Source organism: Meleagris gallopavo, chromosome 28, assembly GCF_000146605.3.
Source record: "Meleagris gallopavo isolate NT-WF06-2002-E0010 breed Aviagen turkey brand Nicholas breeding stock chromosome 28, Turkey_5.1, whole genome shotgun sequence".
Lineage (NCBI taxonomy): Eukaryota > Metazoa > Chordata > Aves > Galliformes > Phasianidae > Meleagris > Meleagris gallopavo.
The window spans coordinates 3,549,624-3,567,188 of NC_015038.2; the positions used below are offsets into that span (position 1 = coordinate 3,549,624).

The 17,565-nt window shown below is 55.7% G+C and overlaps 1 protein-coding gene across 3 annotated transcripts; it reads left to right on the forward strand.

Annotated features, from left to right (window-relative positions):
- Window positions 1-8: 8 nt before the first annotated feature.
- KCNC4 (potassium voltage-gated channel subfamily C member 4) lies at window positions 9-17,290 on the forward strand. 3 transcript variants are annotated; one of them, XM_010724275.2, is made up of 5 exons: window positions 9-829; window positions 5,416-6,352; window positions 7,547-7,732; window positions 14,088-14,098; window positions 15,463-16,087. In XM_010724275.2, the coding sequence occupies exons 1-5, from the start codon at window positions 179-181 to the stop codon at window positions 15,550-15,552; spliced, it is 1,875 nt and encodes a 624-aa protein (XP_010722577.1). In that variant the 5' UTR covers window positions 9-178; the 3' UTR covers window positions 15,553-16,087. The 3 variants fall into 3 exon arrangements, with proteins under 3 accessions (XP_010722577.1, XP_010722575.1, XP_010722574.1); XM_010724273.2 differs by lacking the exons at window positions 14,088-14,098; window positions 15,463-16,087 and adding an exon at window positions 16,110-17,290; XM_010724272.2 differs by lacking the exons at window positions 14,088-14,098; window positions 15,463-16,087 and adding an exon at window positions 11,516-12,117.
- The last annotated feature ends 275 nt before the right edge of the window (window positions 17,291-17,565 follow it).

Sequence of the window (17,565 nt, forward strand, 5' to 3'; positions counted from 1 at the left end):
CATCCCGCTCCCCTCGTCCGGCGCCGGGGCTGGCGGAGGCCGGAGCGAAGGCTGAGCCCCCTCCCCGTTCTGCCCTCCCCAGTCCCATCGCTGCTCCCCTCGCCCGCCTCCGCCGACCCCCGGCTCCTCGCCCGGAGGAAGGGTGCGCGTAGCGCGCGTCTCCCGTCCACCGAAATCTATGATCAGCTCGGTGTGTGTCTCCTCCTACCGCGGACGCAAGTCGGGGAACAAACCACCTTCCAAAACATGCCTGAAGGAAGAGATGGGCAAAGGGGAAGACTCGGACAAGATCACCATCAACGTAGGGGGCACCCGGCATGAAACCTACAAAAGCACCCTACGGACTTTGCCGGGCACCCGCCTGGCCTGGCTCGCCGACCCCGATGCCCAGAGCAATTTTGACTTTGATGGTAAAAGCAATGAGTTCTTCTTCGATCGCCACCCCGGGATCTTCTCCTACGTCCTCAACTACTACCGAACCGGCAAGCTGCACTGCCCGGCCGACATCTGCGGGCCCCTCTTCGAGGAGGAGCTCACCTACTGGGGCATCGACGAGACCGACGTGGAGCCCTGCTGCTGGATGACGTACCGCCAGCACCGCGATGCTGAAGAGGCCCTGGATATTTTTGAGAGTCCTGAACCTGGAGGAGGGGCTGGAGGAGAGGAGCCCGAAGAGGAAGGGGGTAGGGAGATGGCCCTTCAACGCCTGGGCATGGAGGACAGGCCGCCGGGGGCGGCGGGGGCTGCCGGAGGGGGTGGCTGCTGTCGGAATTGGCAGCCCAGGATGTGGGCGCTCTTTGAGGATCCCTATTCATCCAAGGCAGCAAGGGTAAGCTCCCAAAATGTGCTGGTGAGTGGGGTTGGGGCCGTGCTACAGGTACGTCTCCATCTCCCCGTCTTCAGGAGTGGGATGGATGCATTGCATATCGTGCTCCTGACCACCTTCCATCCCATGGGAAGCTCCATTGGGTGTCCCATTCCTGACCACCTCCCATCCCATGGGAAGCTCCATTGGGTGTCCCATTCCTGACCACTTCCATCCCATGGGAAGCTCCATTGGGTGTCCCATTCCTGACCACCTTCCATCCCATGGGAAGCTCCATTGGGTGTCCCATTCCTGACCACCTTCCATCCCATGGGAAGCTCCATTGGGTGTCCCATTCCTGACCACCTCCCATCCCATGGGAAGCTCCATTGGGTGTCCCATTCCTGACCACCTCCCATCCCATGGGAAGCTCCATTGGGTATTGTGCTCCCAGCCATCTCTCATCCCATGGGAAACCTCTTCTATCATCTCCCCATCCCTTCCTGATGCACCACATATGGGCTGAAACTGGTGGTCCCCTTTGCACCCTTGGGTGCTGCTGTGCACCTCCTGGCCTGTCACGGAGGTGTGGGACTGTCTGGGAGAGCCCTTGGCAGGGCTGAGCCCTGGCAGAGTTTCTGGATGCTCTAGGACAGACAGGACTGCTTCCTCTTGCTTGTGTGTCTGTGTGCGTATACCAAAAAACAACACTTAATGGGACTGTGCCCTGGCATGTGTGAGTGCTGGCAGGAGATGCTGGGTAGGGAAATACCAAAATCGGGTCCTGAAGTAAATGGCATCCTTACCTTTGTCTCCAGGGATCTCGTACCCATCTTCAGGCCCCAGAAGGTGCCCCTGCTGGTGACCTGCACCCATGTCCCCCACTGTCACCACACTGATGCAGCCCACGCTCAGCATACGGTCCCCATCAGCACGTGTGAGCACAGGCTCACAGCTGCAGCTCTCACACACACGCAGTCCTCTCAGAATCATAGGATCACAGCACGGTTGTGTTGGAAGGGATCTAAAAGATCACCCAGCCCAATTTCTGCTGTGGGCTGGGTCTCCCCCAGCTCAGGCTGCCCAGGACCACCCGTGGCCTCGTGCACTGCAGGGATGGGATGCTCACAGCTCTGGGCAGCAGTGCCAGGGTCTCAGCCACATTGCAGAAGGCTCCCCGACATGTCAGGCACCACTTGCCCCCAGCGAAGCCGTGTTGGCTGTTTCTGTCCTCTATGTGCCTTAAGAGAGCTTCCAGAAGGATCTGCTCCATGACCTTGCAGGACACGCAGGTGAGGCTGGCTGGCAGCCCTTCCCCACGTCTTCCTTTTTTTGCCCTTCCCCTTTTCCAGTCAATGGGAGCTTTGCTGGACTGCCACAACTTCTGAAATGTGACAGAGAGTGGCTCAGCATTCATCTCCCAGTTCCCCCCCAACCCTTCCATGCACCTCATGCAGTCCCTGTGCATTTTTGGCATCCTTACGCATCTGCAACCCCATCTCCCACAGTGGGCATCTCCTCATGCTCCCAACCCCTGGCTTTGGGCTCTTTGGGCTCACAGCACAGCCTGGGCTCTGCCTTCCAAAGAGCCTCCGCTCCCCAGTTCTCTTAGATCATCCCCAAAGTGCTGCCCACTGACCCCAGATACCTTCCCATCCCATTCCAAGGCCATCTGGCCCCATCCATGCACGCTCCCCACACAACAAAATGAATTTTGGATGCTTTTAGAGGTGCAAAAACCCATCAATGGTAAGAAATCCTGGAGGCATTTCCCACCCACCAGCAATGCAGGGGGCAGGGGTCACTTTGTCAAGGATGTGTTTTTGCAGCTAACACAAGAACAGCACACACACACACACACACAGTACTGGGGCAGCAGAGCTTTCCTTGCTGCAGACGGGGTGCCCAATCCTCTCCCCATCTCGGGGGCCTCATGGCATCTCAGCGTTGAAAGGCCCCAAATTAAAGATAAGGAACCACAACACCAAAATGATGGAGCAGAGCAATTCAGTTTGGGTTTTTGTTGTTCTGTGCCGAGCTGCTACAGGAAAGGCATTCGCTAAACAGGAGCAGCAGGAGGGAGCCAGGCTGCAAAGTCTGACTGGGAGCTGATGGGATGGATGGAGCAGCACTGGGCTGTGCTGGGAGCTCCCTGCTCCCTTCCTTCTGTGTCCTCTGAGATAAGGGCTCAGCTCAGCACTGCTGCGGGGATGGCCAACTTCCAGCCATGATTCTTGCAGGGTCGTATTTTCCATGCAGAGATATCAACGTGGTCTTGCAATATTTGGGAGAACTGCTCCAGCAGAAGGGGCAACTGAAGTGCACCCAACCCAAGTGACAGCAGCCTGTCCCGTGCTCTCAGTTACTGCAGGGATCTGTCACCAGTTTGGTGTCACCACTCAGCACAGGGATGCTCCTTTGGTGCGACATTCATGAGTCCCCCTCCAAACTGGGAGCAATGCTGCAAGATTTTTTTTTGCACTTCCCCATTCTGGGGTACCCCTGCTCTTTGGAAGAGGGTCAGTGCTGGCTGTTGGGGTTTGGGGATGCAGCACATCCCATGGCTGCTCTCACCAAACCTGGCAGCAGGGGAAGGAGTGCTGCCCCTACATCCTGTGACAGCAGTGACTAAGAGTCTCAGGGGCTGAATTTCTCCATTCTTTGCTCCTCCTCACACCTGGAGCAGCCCCTGGGGCTCTGAGTCAGTTGGTTCGTGGCTATTTCCATCTTCCTCTCCCATCTCTCTCCCAGCATCTGGTTAGATGCCATCCAAGTTCAGCATCGATCTCCACTGCTCCCCATTGGAAGCTGCTCTGACTGTGGCTTTAGCTCTGCTTCCAAACTCTGCTTACGTGTATCTCATCCTGTTTTTTCCCTTTGCAGCACTGACCTCATGCCCATTGGGACCTCCAGGCTAGAAACCCCATGGAGGGAGATGTTTTTTTTGGGATCACCCTTCCCAAGCTGCATCCAAGCACAGGGATCATCTGCAGGTTCTGGGGAACTCATTTAGTGGGACTCACAGTGCTGTGTTGGTGGTTGCTGTGTATAGACATGGATTTTATGTTATTTTAAAGACATTTAGGGGGAAAGAAAAAAAAAAGAGGTTGGAGCAAAGCAGAGGTTAGACCTGGGCTATCTCAGGTCAGGTCTTCAGCTGACACAAAACTGCAGCAGCACTGCTGACTGAGTGGGGGGAGGAGGGGGCACTGCTTGGCACTGGCTGTGAACCTGACTCCTATTTTTAGAGGATGCTGTTGCTCCTGGGGCTGTCAGCTCTCACCTCCACGGCTCACACAGCAGTCCTATTGCATTGCCCTACTGCTCCTTCAGGGCAGTGCAGGGTCTCACCATCAGGCTCTGCTGGGGGATAGGAAGCGTCTCAGCCCATCCCTGGGCCAGCACCCATCGCTGGGGGGGAGAATCATCTTCCAGAGGTTTCTCCATTGATTTGAGTCTGTTTAAACTTCACACCTCACTTTGGGAGGGAGGGATGATGCTTTTCTCTATGCCAGAGCCACGTGGGTTTGCCCTTGGGGACATCCCTGAGGATGCTCTCACATTACCACCGGTGCTGGGGCTTTTTTTTCTCCAGCGTGACTCAGGGCTGTCTCCTCTGCTGATTCACTCCATCCAACGACCCGGGCTGTTGCCTCCAGCAGCTCGTGGTGCAGAGTGCAGCTGGGCAGGGGGGTTTGCAATGCCATGAGCCATGCAGTGGGAGCAGAAGATTGCATCCTGCCTGGTGCAGGCAGCTGTGTTGGCAGCAAAGGGAGCTGGAGCAAAATCTGCTCCCATGAAACCAAAGCAGCCCTGGAGGGAGACTGGAGATGGAGATGGAGATGGAGATGGAGATGGAGATGGAGATGGAGGGATTTTCTGCTCTGATGCTTTTTTCAAGGGTTCTTGCCCATGTCTCAGAGCTCACATTAGGTTCATGGAGTAATAGAATGGCCTGAGTTGGGAGTTTGGTTTGAATGCAAGGGAAAGCTCTTTGACTTAGTCCTCTCACAGCTGCCTTCTCCCATGTGCGCTCAGTGCTCCAAACAGAGGCTGTGGCAGGTCTGCCTTCATTCCCATCACTGTCACCTCCAGCATATCTCCAGCCATAGCTGGAACTCAGCACACCCTCCCCAGTCCATACCATGGGAGAAAGGCCCTGATGACCTCAGGCTCTGAGGTTTGCTGGCAGCTGACGGGAAATTATGAAATCATGGAATCGTAGAAGCATAGAATATCCCAAGTTGGAAGGAACTCACCAGGATCACTCAGTCCAACCCCTGGCTCCACACAGGAACACCCAAACAGCAAAACTTCCCCATTCTCCATCCTTGGTCTTGAGGTGGGTGGCAGCAGCACAGCTCCCGGGGTGTTTTGAGCCTCATTTTTATCAGATGAGGACTGCTCCCATCCCTGCTGTTCCTATATGCTTGCAGGGATGAGAAGAGATGTACTAAACTCAGGTGACACCAGCAGCTTGCCTCAGGCTGCCCTGCAGTTATCATCATGGTGCTCCATAACATCAGCTCTCTCCCCAGCCAGGTGACCCAAATCGTTCCATGCATCCCCAGGAAATTCAGCTAACAGCTCGGGTAATTCTGCATTTGCAGGTAGTTGCTTTTGCCTCGCTGTTCTTTATCCTGGTCTCCATCACGACCTTCTGCCTGGAGACACACGAGGCCTTCAACATCAACGTCAACGTGACGGAGACCCTCGTGGTGGGCAACACCACGACGATCCTGCTGACGCACAAAGTGGAGACGGAGCCCATCCTCACCTACATCGAAGGGGTCTGCGTCCTCTGGTTCACCCTCGAGTTCCTGGTTCGTATCATCTGCTGTCCAGATAAGCTTCTCTTCGTTAAGAACATGCTCAACATCATTGACTTTGTGGCCATCTTGCCCTTCTACCTGGAGGTAGGTCTTAGTGGCCTGTCCTCCAAAGCTGCTCGGGATGTGCTGGGTTTCCTGCGAGTGGTTCGTTTCGTCCGGATCCTTCGGATCTTCAAGCTGACCCGACACTTTGTGGGTCTCCGTGTGCTGGGTCACACGCTCCGGGCCAGCACCAATGAATTCCTGCTCCTCATCATCTTCCTAGCTTTGGGGGTCTTGATTTTTGCCACCATGATCTATTACGCCGAGCGGATCGGAGCCAAGACGTCTGACTCCAGCGGGAGCGACCCGACTCACTTTAAGAACATCCCCATCGGGTTCTGGTGGGCCGTGGTCACGATGACGACGCTGGGCTATGGTGATATGTACCCCAAGACCTGGTCGGGCATGGTGGTGGGGGCTCTCTGTGCGCTGGCCGGGGTGCTCACCATCGCCATGCCTGTGCCCGTCATTGTCAATAACTTTGGGATGTACTATTCGCTGGCCATGGCCAAGCAGAAGCTGCCAAAGAAGAAGAAAAAGCATATACCCCGTCCGGCCCCGATGGACTCCCCCACCTACTGCAAATCTGAGGAGAACTCCCCCCGCAACAGCACCCAGAGCGACACTTGCCCCTTGGCGGTAGAGGAAGGGGTGGCTGAGCGGAAGCGGTCAGGTGAGACCCCAAAGGTGGGGCAGAGGGAGGGGGAGACCTCCGGGAGCCCCCTGTTTGGCTCTGTTCCCATAGGCTGCCATGGGCTCGCGGGTTGCTGAGGTCTTGGTTTGGGGCACCTGGGTATGGGGAGTGGTGTTGGTGGATCTCCCAGTAGAGCTGGGTACAGGGGAAGGGCCGTATTCTGCTCTCCAAAAACAGATCAAGTCACCTTGGTGTCATTCAGGGCGTCCCTGCCTGGCGTACAACCTGCTTACCCTGACAGAGGTAAGACCATCGAGCCAACTGCTACAGACCACAGACCCAACTCTTGTAGACCGCCATCCCAATCCCCATCTCACTTCAGCAGGGTCAGTTTTCTTTTCCTTCCCCGTGCTGTAAATCAGGGCGTGCTTCACCAAAACTGATAACTCCATAGATACTGCCTGGGGCCTGACCTCACTTTCCCATTCATCTCCAATGAGACGAGGTCTCCCTGCACAGTGAACTCAGTGCTGCCCAGGCAGGAGAAAAATCAGCCTCCATACATTTGTACTTCGGTCTCATGCACTGAGCTGGAGTTTGGGGCATTCCCAGCGTGTCTCCTGGTTAGAAGAAGAGATGTCCTTGTCTCTGCACAGCCCAGCTATGGGCAGCATCACTTGGGCTGAGCTCGGGGAATGGTGGGCACCCAGCATATTTTTTTTTTCTAAGTGCTTGCACAGCCCATCTGCCCCAGGAGACCCCACAGTGGGAAGCAGGAGGAGCTGTCAAAAGCCCATTCCTTCACCCCAGCACTGATTCAAGAACTCAGGATGGGTCTTCAGCGTGCAGAGTATCTTCTCAGATGGCAACCCAGAGTCAGGTGGCATAGATCAGCACTTCCTATTGCAGGTGGTGTGAATGCGGAAGAGCAAATTCCCATCAGCTGTGGAGGTGGATTTCAAAGCCCCAGGGGGGTGTTTCTCCTCTGGCTGGCCCTGCGGGGTATACAGCCCTCAGTAACAGGAACAGTTGTTTGCTGCTTGGGGTTAAGATTTAGCATGATTCTGCTTCCCTGGTAGCTGTATTTTAGCTTGGATGCACCTGGATTTTTGGAAGCTGCTCTGCGCCACCTATGATCTCATTGTAGGGGTCTGATGAGCCCCTTCTGGCCACCCCAAGCACATTGCCTTGCAGATTCCTCCTGTTGATGGGTGTCTGCTGCCCTTCTTGCAGACTCCAAGCAGAATGGTGAGGCCAACGTGGTGCTGTCAGACGAGGAGCAGCCGCTGTCCCCATCTGATGAGGAGAAGCGGCCCATGCGACGCTCGAGCACCAGGGACAAGAACAAGAAATCCTCCACGTGCTTCCTCCTGGCCACGGGTGACTTCTCCTGCACAGCAGATGGAGGCATCCAGAAAGGTACAGTCAGGGCTGGTGCTGGGAGCCGTGGGTTGGGGGCAAGGCTTCCTGCATCTGTTTGAGGCTGGGATTTGTCTCCATCTGCCTGCCTGGCTCTTTTCTGCTCCCTCCATTTCCAGGCCCCCAAGTCCCCTTGTCTCTCTGCCTCTCCATCTGCTTCATTTCCATTCATTGTGTCTCCACGTGGCAGCTCTTATCTTCCTGTTTTCTCCTCCCCTGATTGCCACCGTTTGAGATCTGGGACCCGATGCTTGTGTCACGCTGCCTTCCAAGGGGACAGCCCTGTGCCTCTGCTCCCCTCACCCACCCATCTCAGGGTGCTGTGCCTCTCCTGAGGTGGTGGTTGTGGCAGGTCGAAAGGTTTTCAACAGGGAAAAAGAGTCTGTGGTCTTTTCTCTGTCCCTTCCCTCTCCTCCTCTGATGCCTTTTGGTGGCTTTGAGCGTGGGGAATTGTGCTGTGTCAACTGCTGCCTTGCCAAAAGCACGGGGTTGCCAGGAAGGCTGTCTCCTCTGGGTTTAGAAAGTGAGCTTTGGGAAGTGTTGGGAGAAAACTGTGGGGGAGACCAGCCAGGAAAACACAGAGCTCTTCTTCCAGTGACAAAGAGACAGTCTTCTTCAGTTGGGTCCCTTTGCGTCCTCTGCCCACCTGGAGCCATGGGATCCACCTGCACCCTGGATTGCTGGGTTGATCCTTAGGGCATGGCTCTATTCTTTAGTTGTGCAGTTTTCCTGCTCTCTTGTACGTCCGAGGGGGTGTGGGAGGATGCAGAGCTGCAGCACTGACCTACTTCTCTCTTCTCAGCACTGCTTAACCCCAGTTAGTCCCAGTCCCTCACCCCAGTGCATGGGAGCTGGGGCCAGGCAGGATAAAGGATGATGCTGTGCTTTGCAAGCCCTCAATCTGTTGCTTGGCTGTCATGGTTGACATTGGCAAAGAGGAAGGGTCTCATTTTGGGGGCTATGACCCCCAGCCGTGGTGCTTTGGTCCATCCCACACCCCCCAGTGCCTTTTGCTCCCTGGGTTTCAGCAGCCCTGGAGCTGTGGGTTGGTGTTTGGGGATGATGGCAGTTATTTTATTAGCAGGAGCAAATTGGTTGCGTTCTCCTGGGAAATCAAGGATTCCCTTTGGTGTTCCCACACAGCCTCCTCCCTTAAAAAGAGGGGAAAAAAAATAAAAGCCATGTTCATCTTTGGGCAGCAGAGCGTTATACAAATATGTGCTCAAAGTTCTCGGTGCTTTGCCTGGAAGCGCTGTTTTCTCTGAAGTTGGGCTCCTTCCTCACTGCTTGCTAAAGAGAGGGGAAGGGTTCTGCTTCTGCCCTGGGGAGGACACTGGAAGGGATGGGGGGAGGGTGGAAGCTTTCATCCTTGGGAAATGCTCAGGTCAGGCAGCTCTGCAGCTGAGGAATTGCAGCTGGGACCCCTTGAAGCCAATGGAAGATCTATCTAACTGCTGAGAGTGCAGTGCAGCTCTTGCTGGGCTCCCAAACCGCATGACTTGGGTTGGGATGGAAGGGACCTTAAGGACCACTTGGTTCCAAGAAATAAGGCCAGGAAATTAATACTGCTGTCATTTTCCTTGTGGGGTGGCAGTAAGAGTTCTTCAGAAGGGCACCGTGGTGATCTCTGGGTGGTTCTGCTGCCCTTCCTGCAGATATCAGGGTGCTTTATTGCAATTAAAAATGCATGTCTAAGTGGGTCACTCACCCTCCTGAAGGCTCTGCTGGGAGGTGGCCTGGTGTTCAGCAACATGTGAGATCCTTCAGGAAGGGAAAACCTCAGTACTTGTGCCGTTGGGGATAGGCAGGTGGGACTCTGGTTCAGGCTGACATCTTCCATGGTGACATATTCCAATGTGGATAGGGTCAGAGGTGGGCAGAGGGCAGAGCATCCTCCTGTGTTCGTGCCTGAAGGTGCTGGGAGCTGCAGAGCACCTCTTCCTGATTTATCTCCTGCTGAGGCTGTTTGTTCTGGTACTGGGATGCTGGCAGCTCTGCAAATTGAGATGAGCTTGGTTCGGAGCCCGATTCTCTGATGGCCATCTGTCAGATGCTGGGACAGGTACCCATGTCTGTACAAGCTGTGGAAATCAGGAGACGGGGCTGCTTCAGGAACATGCTGCAGATCTTGGCGGCTGCTGTGGTTGGAGCACTGATGCCAACAGTTGGTTTCTTCGGGGGCAGCTCGAAAAGCCCCCCCTGCCCACCACCCCTGGGATGGAACCAGAATGCAGTGTGACACCTGCATGGTGGCATTTGTCTTGCGTCCCTTTGGCTGCTTCCAGCAGGGTCACTTTCCTTCCTCCCTGCTGCTGGGGGTTGCTGCAGCCCCTTATCTCCCTCCAGCAATGCGTCCTGCTGGGACACAGATACTGGCACGGCTCTTGGCACCTGAGCACACATCCTCTGCTTTCATGCAGAGATATGGAGGCAGGACAAGGCCAGCAGCAAGCAAGGTGGGTTAGGATGGTCTAGGAACAGCAAGGCAGAAACCAGAGCAGCCCTTCTAGAGAGGGCATAGGGAATGGCATTAAATGGAGAGAATGGGATTTACCACCTTTAGCAGCACCCAGCATTGCAAAGCACCAAGTCTTTCGCTTGGCTGCCAGAGCTCAGTGCATCACGGCACTGATTTCACTCTGCTTCTTGCTGTTAGGGCAGAGCCATGCCTGGCATGTGGACCGAGTGCTCATGTGAGCATCTGCTGGTGATGCTCGGCTGGGAGGGTGCAGGGACAAACCCACGTTTGCACAGGGACGTGAGTGTGAGTGTGTGCAAGCAGCATGCGGGCACCAGGCTGCTGGTAAACGCACACGTGTTGCTGGGCTCTGCTGCCTGCTTGCATTACCCCATCCCCATCTGCTGCTGGCTCAAAGCATGTGTGAGCACGCACGTGCACCACAAGGATTTGCATCACGGGGTGCACGGGACTGCTGGCTCCTGAGGTGCACGCTGCTCCTTGGCAACAAATATGTTTTGAAAGCAATCCTGCTGACCTCAGTTAGCAGCTGCATGGCTTGCTGGGAGAGCAGCTCCTCAAACGAAGCGCGCTGGTGGCAATTAGCAAAGCGTGGCCCTTGGTGGCAGCTGGCCTGCAGCTAGGTGGAAGCCACAGTGGCCTTCAGGGCTGGGGTGAATGTCACAGCGCAGGGCTCACGTGGGCTCTTAACCAGGACTGCTGTTTGGACATCAATCCCATTTTCAGTGCAAATACTTGGTTTCTTTCCCCAAGAAGTTGCTTTTGACCTGGGAGAACATCTGGCTGTTGCTTTTCCATCTGAGCCCAAGCAGTTTCTGGCTTTTGGGGGGTATGCAAAGAGCTCCCACGCTTACAGAAATGGAAATATTTGCTCTTCAGTGCGATTGCTCACGGAAAATCCTGAGCGTTTCTACCTGCTCCTCTGCATACAGAAAGGTGTCAGCAGCAGCTTGCTGCTTAACAATCCAGAGCTGGGGGAATAACTCTTTCCAAATCCCACATTTGTTTGAATTCCACTGCTTTCCCCGATCACTTCAGCCCACAAACTGCCCGGACTCATCCCTCATTCAGGCCCAGCAGTGGGGTGATGCAGTGCCCCACCACCAGCACAGCTCCGCGCTGTGGGGCACCCCTGGAGAAGGGGTGGCTGTGGGGTGCAGGGCGGGGGGAGAGGGCTCAGCAGGCTCTTAGAGGCTGCGAGGAGCAGCGCTGCTCTTTCTGGATCTCTCGGGGAGGGGGCTTAGCGTTCAGGCGTGGGGCTGAATGCGGCTCTAACCTCACCTCTGTCCCTTTTCTTCACAAAGGCTATGGAAAATCCCGGAGCCTAAACAGCATAGATGGTGTGGCAGGACCTGCGGGGGGGTTGGCTCCCCTCTCCTCGCGCTACAGCTCTCCCTGCTCCCCCGTCCCCTCCATCCTCTAAATGCCGCCCGGATCCCGCTTTGTGTGTCGGCTGCGCGCTCCCCGTGTCTCTCTGTCCCCCCATCCCTGTGATGCTGTGTCCCCAGGATGTCCCCATCACCAAGAAGTGGGCCTTAACCTGAAGCCCAGCCCTGCTCCCCTGCCTGCAGACAGGACCCCTGACGTCTCCATGCACTCCATCCTCTCGTGTCCGTGCGTTTGGGACAGTCCCAAGGGGGTGGGAGGGCTGCTCGGTGTTTTACATCCCCTGGAAAGCTCACTCGTCCCCAATACTTTGGGCTGAGGATGTGCGGTCCTTTCCCGTGGCCCGTTTGCACTTGGGCTGGGAATGCAAGAAGGATGCGTTGACTCATCAAATTACACATCGTTGTGCTGGAAATGGCTGAGTTCATCTCATTTTAGGGCTCCTTTTCAAACAGCCTCCAATTTCTGGTGGCACTGGATGAATAAATCTCTATTCCCTGCCCGGCAGCAGTTCCCCTCTCGTTTGGTGCTTTTCTGTGCCTAACTCTGCTTCTCTGCTTGTGTCTGCTTCTCTGTTTGACTTGGGGTGGTCTCAAGGAGGGATGGGGTTTTGCAACCTCACCAACAGCCCCCTTCAAGCAGGGGGAATGGGGATAAAAGCTGGGATGGGGGTGGATGGTCCATAAAGAGCTGGGAAGTGTGGGGAGGGAGATGCGGAGAAAGGAGCAGCTGGGAAAGCTGCTGCTGAGAATTGGGAAGTGGGAGAGCTGGGTGTGATGGGAGAGTGGTGGTGCCCCAATGGGCAGGGAGTGCTCTGCTGGGATGGGTGCAGGCTGCGGGGCACAGCCTCCCATGGGGTGGGAGAGGGATGGAGCTCATGTGAGGGTGAGGTCCTGGGGCATCTCAGTGCATCCCCCCCCTCCGGAGCACTCTCTGTGTTTGGAGCAGGAGGAGCTGAAATTCCCCCCCTTCTGAATCCATGCAAGGCACAAGGTGACCCTCTGTGCTTTCCGTGGGCTCGGAATCATAAATGATTTACTCAAGGTCAGGAGCTGGCGTTGGGGACAAGCCAAGCAGAGCCAGCAGCCGTGTGTGGTGCAGAAAGGCTTTAGGTTTGGAGGAGGCATTGCAAGCAGAGAATTAACCCCAGCAGCCACAGGTTTGGTGTGGAAAACCCTCGGTGCACCACAGCGTTGATCCCTGGTTTCCTGTTAGAGCCAACGTGGAGCCGCGCTTTGCAATTTTTAGCCTTGGCGTTATGCAACTGGGTGGAAGGCATGACTAATGTGCAAAAGCTCCTCTAAAACAACAGGGCCCCGAATGGGAGACAGAGGCATTTCTGTGGGAGGCACCAAACTGGTGAAAAACCCACAGCATCTTCGCTCTCCTTCCTCCCCCCCCTCCCCCTTCGCCTTCCTCTGAATAGCAGTTTGGGGGCAGTGGGGTGCTGGGATTTTCGGGTGAGGTCCCGGTGGGTTTTGGGGGTGAGAGAGCAGGGGTTAATCCCACTGCTAAGAATATAAGAGGAGCTGTGATGGATCAGAAGAGCAGAGCGCTAAATGGCTCTGCAGCCTGGAGTCTTATCACAAACAGTGGCCAAAATTGGCTGCCTGGAGAATAGGATAAGAATAGAGCGAGTGAATACGATACTTCCCCCAAATATCCTCCCAGCCACTTGTCTATGTTTAGGGATCTGGAGAGGAGCGCGCATTCCGGCTCAGTTAAAACGCACCGGGAGAAAGGAAGGTGGTTTGATTTATTCTCGACAAAGGGGATCGATTGATAGCAGTGCGTGCTGCCTCTGCCCTGCTCCAAAAATGGGGCTTAAAATCTCAGCAGTGTGCAGTGATTGAACTGCAGTGATGGTTGAGCTGCAGTGGTTGAGTTTGCAGTGATGGTTGAGCTGCAGTTTTGGTTGAGCTGCAGTGATTGAACTGCAGTAGTTGAGCTGCAGTGAGTGAGATGCATCGGTGGAGCTGCAGAGATGGTTGAGCTGCAGAGGTTGAACTCAGTGGTTGAGCTGCAGTGGCTGAGCTTGCTGCTGCCCCACTGGCCCTAAAGGCAGAGCTGTGTCCTGTTCTGCTCAGCTCTGGGGGTCACCTCGTCCCAGCAGGACGCTGTGCTCTGTGTGCTCCATCCCTGTGTGCAGCACAGCACCGGGGAGAACTGCACCCTGTGCTCCCCTCCCCATCGCAGCTGCATGTGCTGCTCCGTAGCAGAGATGGGCTTAGGGATGCTCTTCCCACCTGCAGAGCTCCAGGCTGTGATCTGTGTCCCTGCATCCATCTGTCTGTCTGTCTGCTGAGGCTGACAGCAGCTCATCCTCAGGAGCTGGGGGGGCTTTGGGGCAGTGCCCCCATCAACCCCCATCTGCCTGTCGCTCCCAGGGCCGTCCTGTGCTGCAGCAGGAGCCCGGGTTGCGTGCAAAGTATTAATTGTTATTGCTGCAACAACTGCTCTGTTTCTCAGGAGATGCCCGAAAGAGCTGAGAAAATAGAAAGGTCTGTCAGGCGGTGGGGCGGGAGGTGAAGATGTCAGGAGAGTAATTGCTCTACCCAGAAGCAGCCTGTTTCTGACTTCCCCTGACTGCCAGGAAAAAATCCTCCGTGCTTATGTGATGACAATAAAATGAAAAAAAAAAAAAAAAAGCAGCCGTAGCCTTTGCCCGTGCTGACGAGGAATGCAGAGAGCAGAGGCAGATGCAAAATAAGATGCAGCTGAGCTTAAAAATAGTGCCTCCTTCTCCCACCTCCCAGTCCGGCGCTCCGCTCCTCTGCTTGGGCAGTGGTTCTGCTTGGAGGAGCAGGTTGAGGTTCATCCCAACCTCTGCAGTGCTGGGTGAGGATTGGGGTCCTCTGCCCCTCTGCAAATCCCCCCCGTTGCAGCAGAGAGAAGAAAAGCATCCTATGGAGAGCTGTGGGTTGGACCCAAATGCTTTCTAGGGTGGTTGGTGGCTCCAGCCCAGTGCTGCCCATCGCAGCCTCTCCGTGGGATCGGGTCGGATGCTTCACCTGCACAGCCTCTCGTCCCCAAACAGACCTCCCAGAACATAAAAGAAATAGGAAAACCACCTGCAGAATTAGGGTAGGACCTTCCCAAACGCTGTGCTGGGGCAGGAGGTGGAGGCGGAGATGGGGCTGTCTGGGGAGATCCATTAGGAGGAAAAGGGGCATTTTTGGGGGTGGACCTGGCAACTCCTCCTGCAAACCAGAGGGGTTTTGGGGCCGGATCTCAGCTGGGGAGGGCTGATTCACATGGGTAAGGATGGGCACAGACAGGAGGGCAGTTTTCTGGCAGTGGCTTTGTCGGGGGACTGAACAAAACTCTCATCTGTTGTTATTTCTTTGTAGTCGCACTGATTTCTCCAGGGCTGGTGAGCTGCTTCCCAAGGAGCTCCCTGGGGGATGCGGGCAGCAGGTCTGAGCTCACGCATGGAACGGCTCTGTGCAGGGAGGAGGAGGAGGAGGAGATGGAAGTTAAAAGCTGGGTTGTGTCCCTGGGAAATCGATAGAGCTACTGGGGATGCTCCAGCTGGCCCAGGGACCCACGGAGAGCTTCCAGCTGCTCTCCAAAGCGAGAAGAGCCACGGATTGCAGCAGCTGCATCCCACCCATATTTCTGCACGGGGACGAAGGCAGATCCCCAAAGCGGCCCATCACTGGGGACACGCTGCCCTGGGAGTTGTGGGCTGTAATCCTCCAGCATTTTGCTGGGATGCAGCATTGAAAAGACGGTGCGCATGGAGAGAGCAGCAGCAGAGGATGGGACCTTTCTTTTGGGGAAGCCAAGTTTTGGAGCTGCAGGGGGTGAAAGGAGCCACGAGAGCCCAGCGTTGGGTTCTGCAGCAATATTGCTAGGAGGAAAGGGCAGCCCTGTGCTTATCAGGAGGATCAGAGCTGTCTCCTTGTCTGACGGCCCCTGGAAACCTGGCGCATGGGTATGGGCGGCGTTGTGACTCAGAGCTCCAATCAATGTTAATTAATTCAATGATAACGAATGAGAAAGAGAGAGAGAGAGAAAAATAAACCACTGCAGGATATTAATGCACTCAGCTTGGCTTTGGGACATCTGGCTAGGGGTTGGAGACTTTGGTCACAAGGAGCTTTCCTGGAGGATGCGGTGAGGACGATGATTTCCTTCTGCTCTTTGCTCTTTAACCTCAACTCCAGTACTGGTGGAGAACCAAGGAGGAGCCGAGGTGGAGGCATTCCCCACATCCCCATCCCTATGTCTGTTTCTCCTTGGTTCTCCACCCATTTCCCACGTCTCCACCTTGGCTGAAGGTGTCTGAGCCCATTTAAAGGCATTTTAAAAAATAGCTTTATCAGTTTGTTGATGGAACAGCAGCACTTTCTCCCAGGAGAAGGCTGCATCCCTTTGCACTACGCTTTCTGCACCGTATGAAGTGTTGGTCCCTGTGGAGCTCAGTGTCTCTCTCCCTCTCTTTCCCCACAAACAGCTGATGGAAGCGGTGCCCAATGCTATGTTTAATACTTCTGTCTTTCATTGCAGACACCTGCCAAGACACCCTCTCTTCCAGTTACCCCCAGGGTGAGGTGGTCACCTTCTCCTGAGCCCCAGCTGGACGCAGGCAGCACCCCAGCGAGGGACGTGTGCCCCGAGGGATGCTCTCCCCGAAGCTAAGGGATGTTTACCCGAAGGGATGCGTTCCCTGAGGCCCAGGGATGCTATCCCACGGCTCAAGGATCCTCTCCCTGAGGCTGAGTGATGCATTCCCCTAAAGATGCCCTCCCCACGATGCAGGGATGCTCTCCCCACGGCCAAGGGATGCTCTGCCCAAGGGAGGTGCTGTCACCGGTGCCAAGGGATGCTCTCCCCAAACCTGAGGGATGCTCTGCCCTAGGCTGAGGGATGCATTCCCCCAGGGGTGCTCTCCCTGAGGCCAAGGGATGTTCTCCCGGTGAGCTTTGCCTGCCCCATGCAGCGACCCAAAGCTCTGGCTGCCATCCCCATGGCTGGAGTAGTGGGGTTTGGCAGCCGAGTCCCCTGCTGAAGAGGGGCAGTGGGGGGCTCCCTGCCTGCTGCCAGCCCCGCTGTGCTCTGCCCCATCCTCTGCCCCTGCTTTTGGAGATGTGCCCCAGCCGCTGCCATCCTGCAGATGTGACTCAGCTGGAGTCCCACCGGCTGCTCACCCCTCACTCCTGTACCCCATCCACGCTCTGACCACCTCCATCGCCAAACTGGGGCTCTCCTCCACGCTGGGTGCCACACACGGGGTGCTGCGCCATCATGGGGTGGGCTGGGGGGATGGGGATGGGAAGCAATAGGGGATGGGGACGGGTGCTGAGGTGGGGTGAGCCCAGCTGGCCTGAAAGGGTCGGTGTCTTTCTAATGCTGTTCCATATCTCTGTGATGAAGGCAATACTACTCCCATTTTCTCTGTCCTGTACGCATGCCTCTCCCTGTCCAGCTGCACTAAGAGTTCAAATAAAGACATCCGTGAGCTGAGTCAGCTCCCACACCCCCTGCCTTGAAGCGTCCCTCCTTGCCCAAGGATCGCGGTCCCGGTGGCCGTGCTGTCCTCACATTGGATCAGAGCCCTCTTGGAAAACTCACATTGGTTGCAACATCTTCATTTGGTGGAGGGAAGCACTGCAGAGCTGACCAATGCATTGCCTCTCCCTGCTCTGAGCTGAACTAATCAGCAGTAAAGCTGGAGCGGTGCCATCATTAGGTTTCAGAGTGAACAACGCATGGAGGTGAAGGGGTGCAGCTCTCCAAGCTGCAGGGGCAGAAGGCAGCAGAGCCAAGCAGGCAGCATGAGGCTGATTCACACGTGGGGATCTCACACCTTTCGGATCTGAATGGCTTCAGAGGTGGTTTAGAGCCTCTGAACCAGCCGGCTGCAGCACCAGCCCTCAAAAAGCCGGAAAGCCCAGCTTGGCTGCTGCAGTGAGCAGGGGAGGCTCAGCTGAAGCCCCAAGAATATCCTGTTTTGTGTTTTTTT

Bases quoted from the DNA above. Each gene is read 5' to 3' on its own strand.
- KCNC4 (XM_010724272.2), top strand. From the start codon at position 179: ATGATCAGCTCGGTGTGTGTCTCCTCCTACCGCGGACGCAAGTCGGGG. The intron at 830-5,415 runs GTAAGCTCCCAA...CTGCATTTGCAG, and splicing joins ATTCATCCAAGGCAGCAAGG to GTAGTTGCTTTTGCCTCGCT. The intron at 6,353-7,546 runs GTGAGACCCCAA...CCCTTCTTGCAG, and splicing joins GGCTGAGCGGAAGCGGTCAG to ACTCCAAGCAGAATGGTGAG.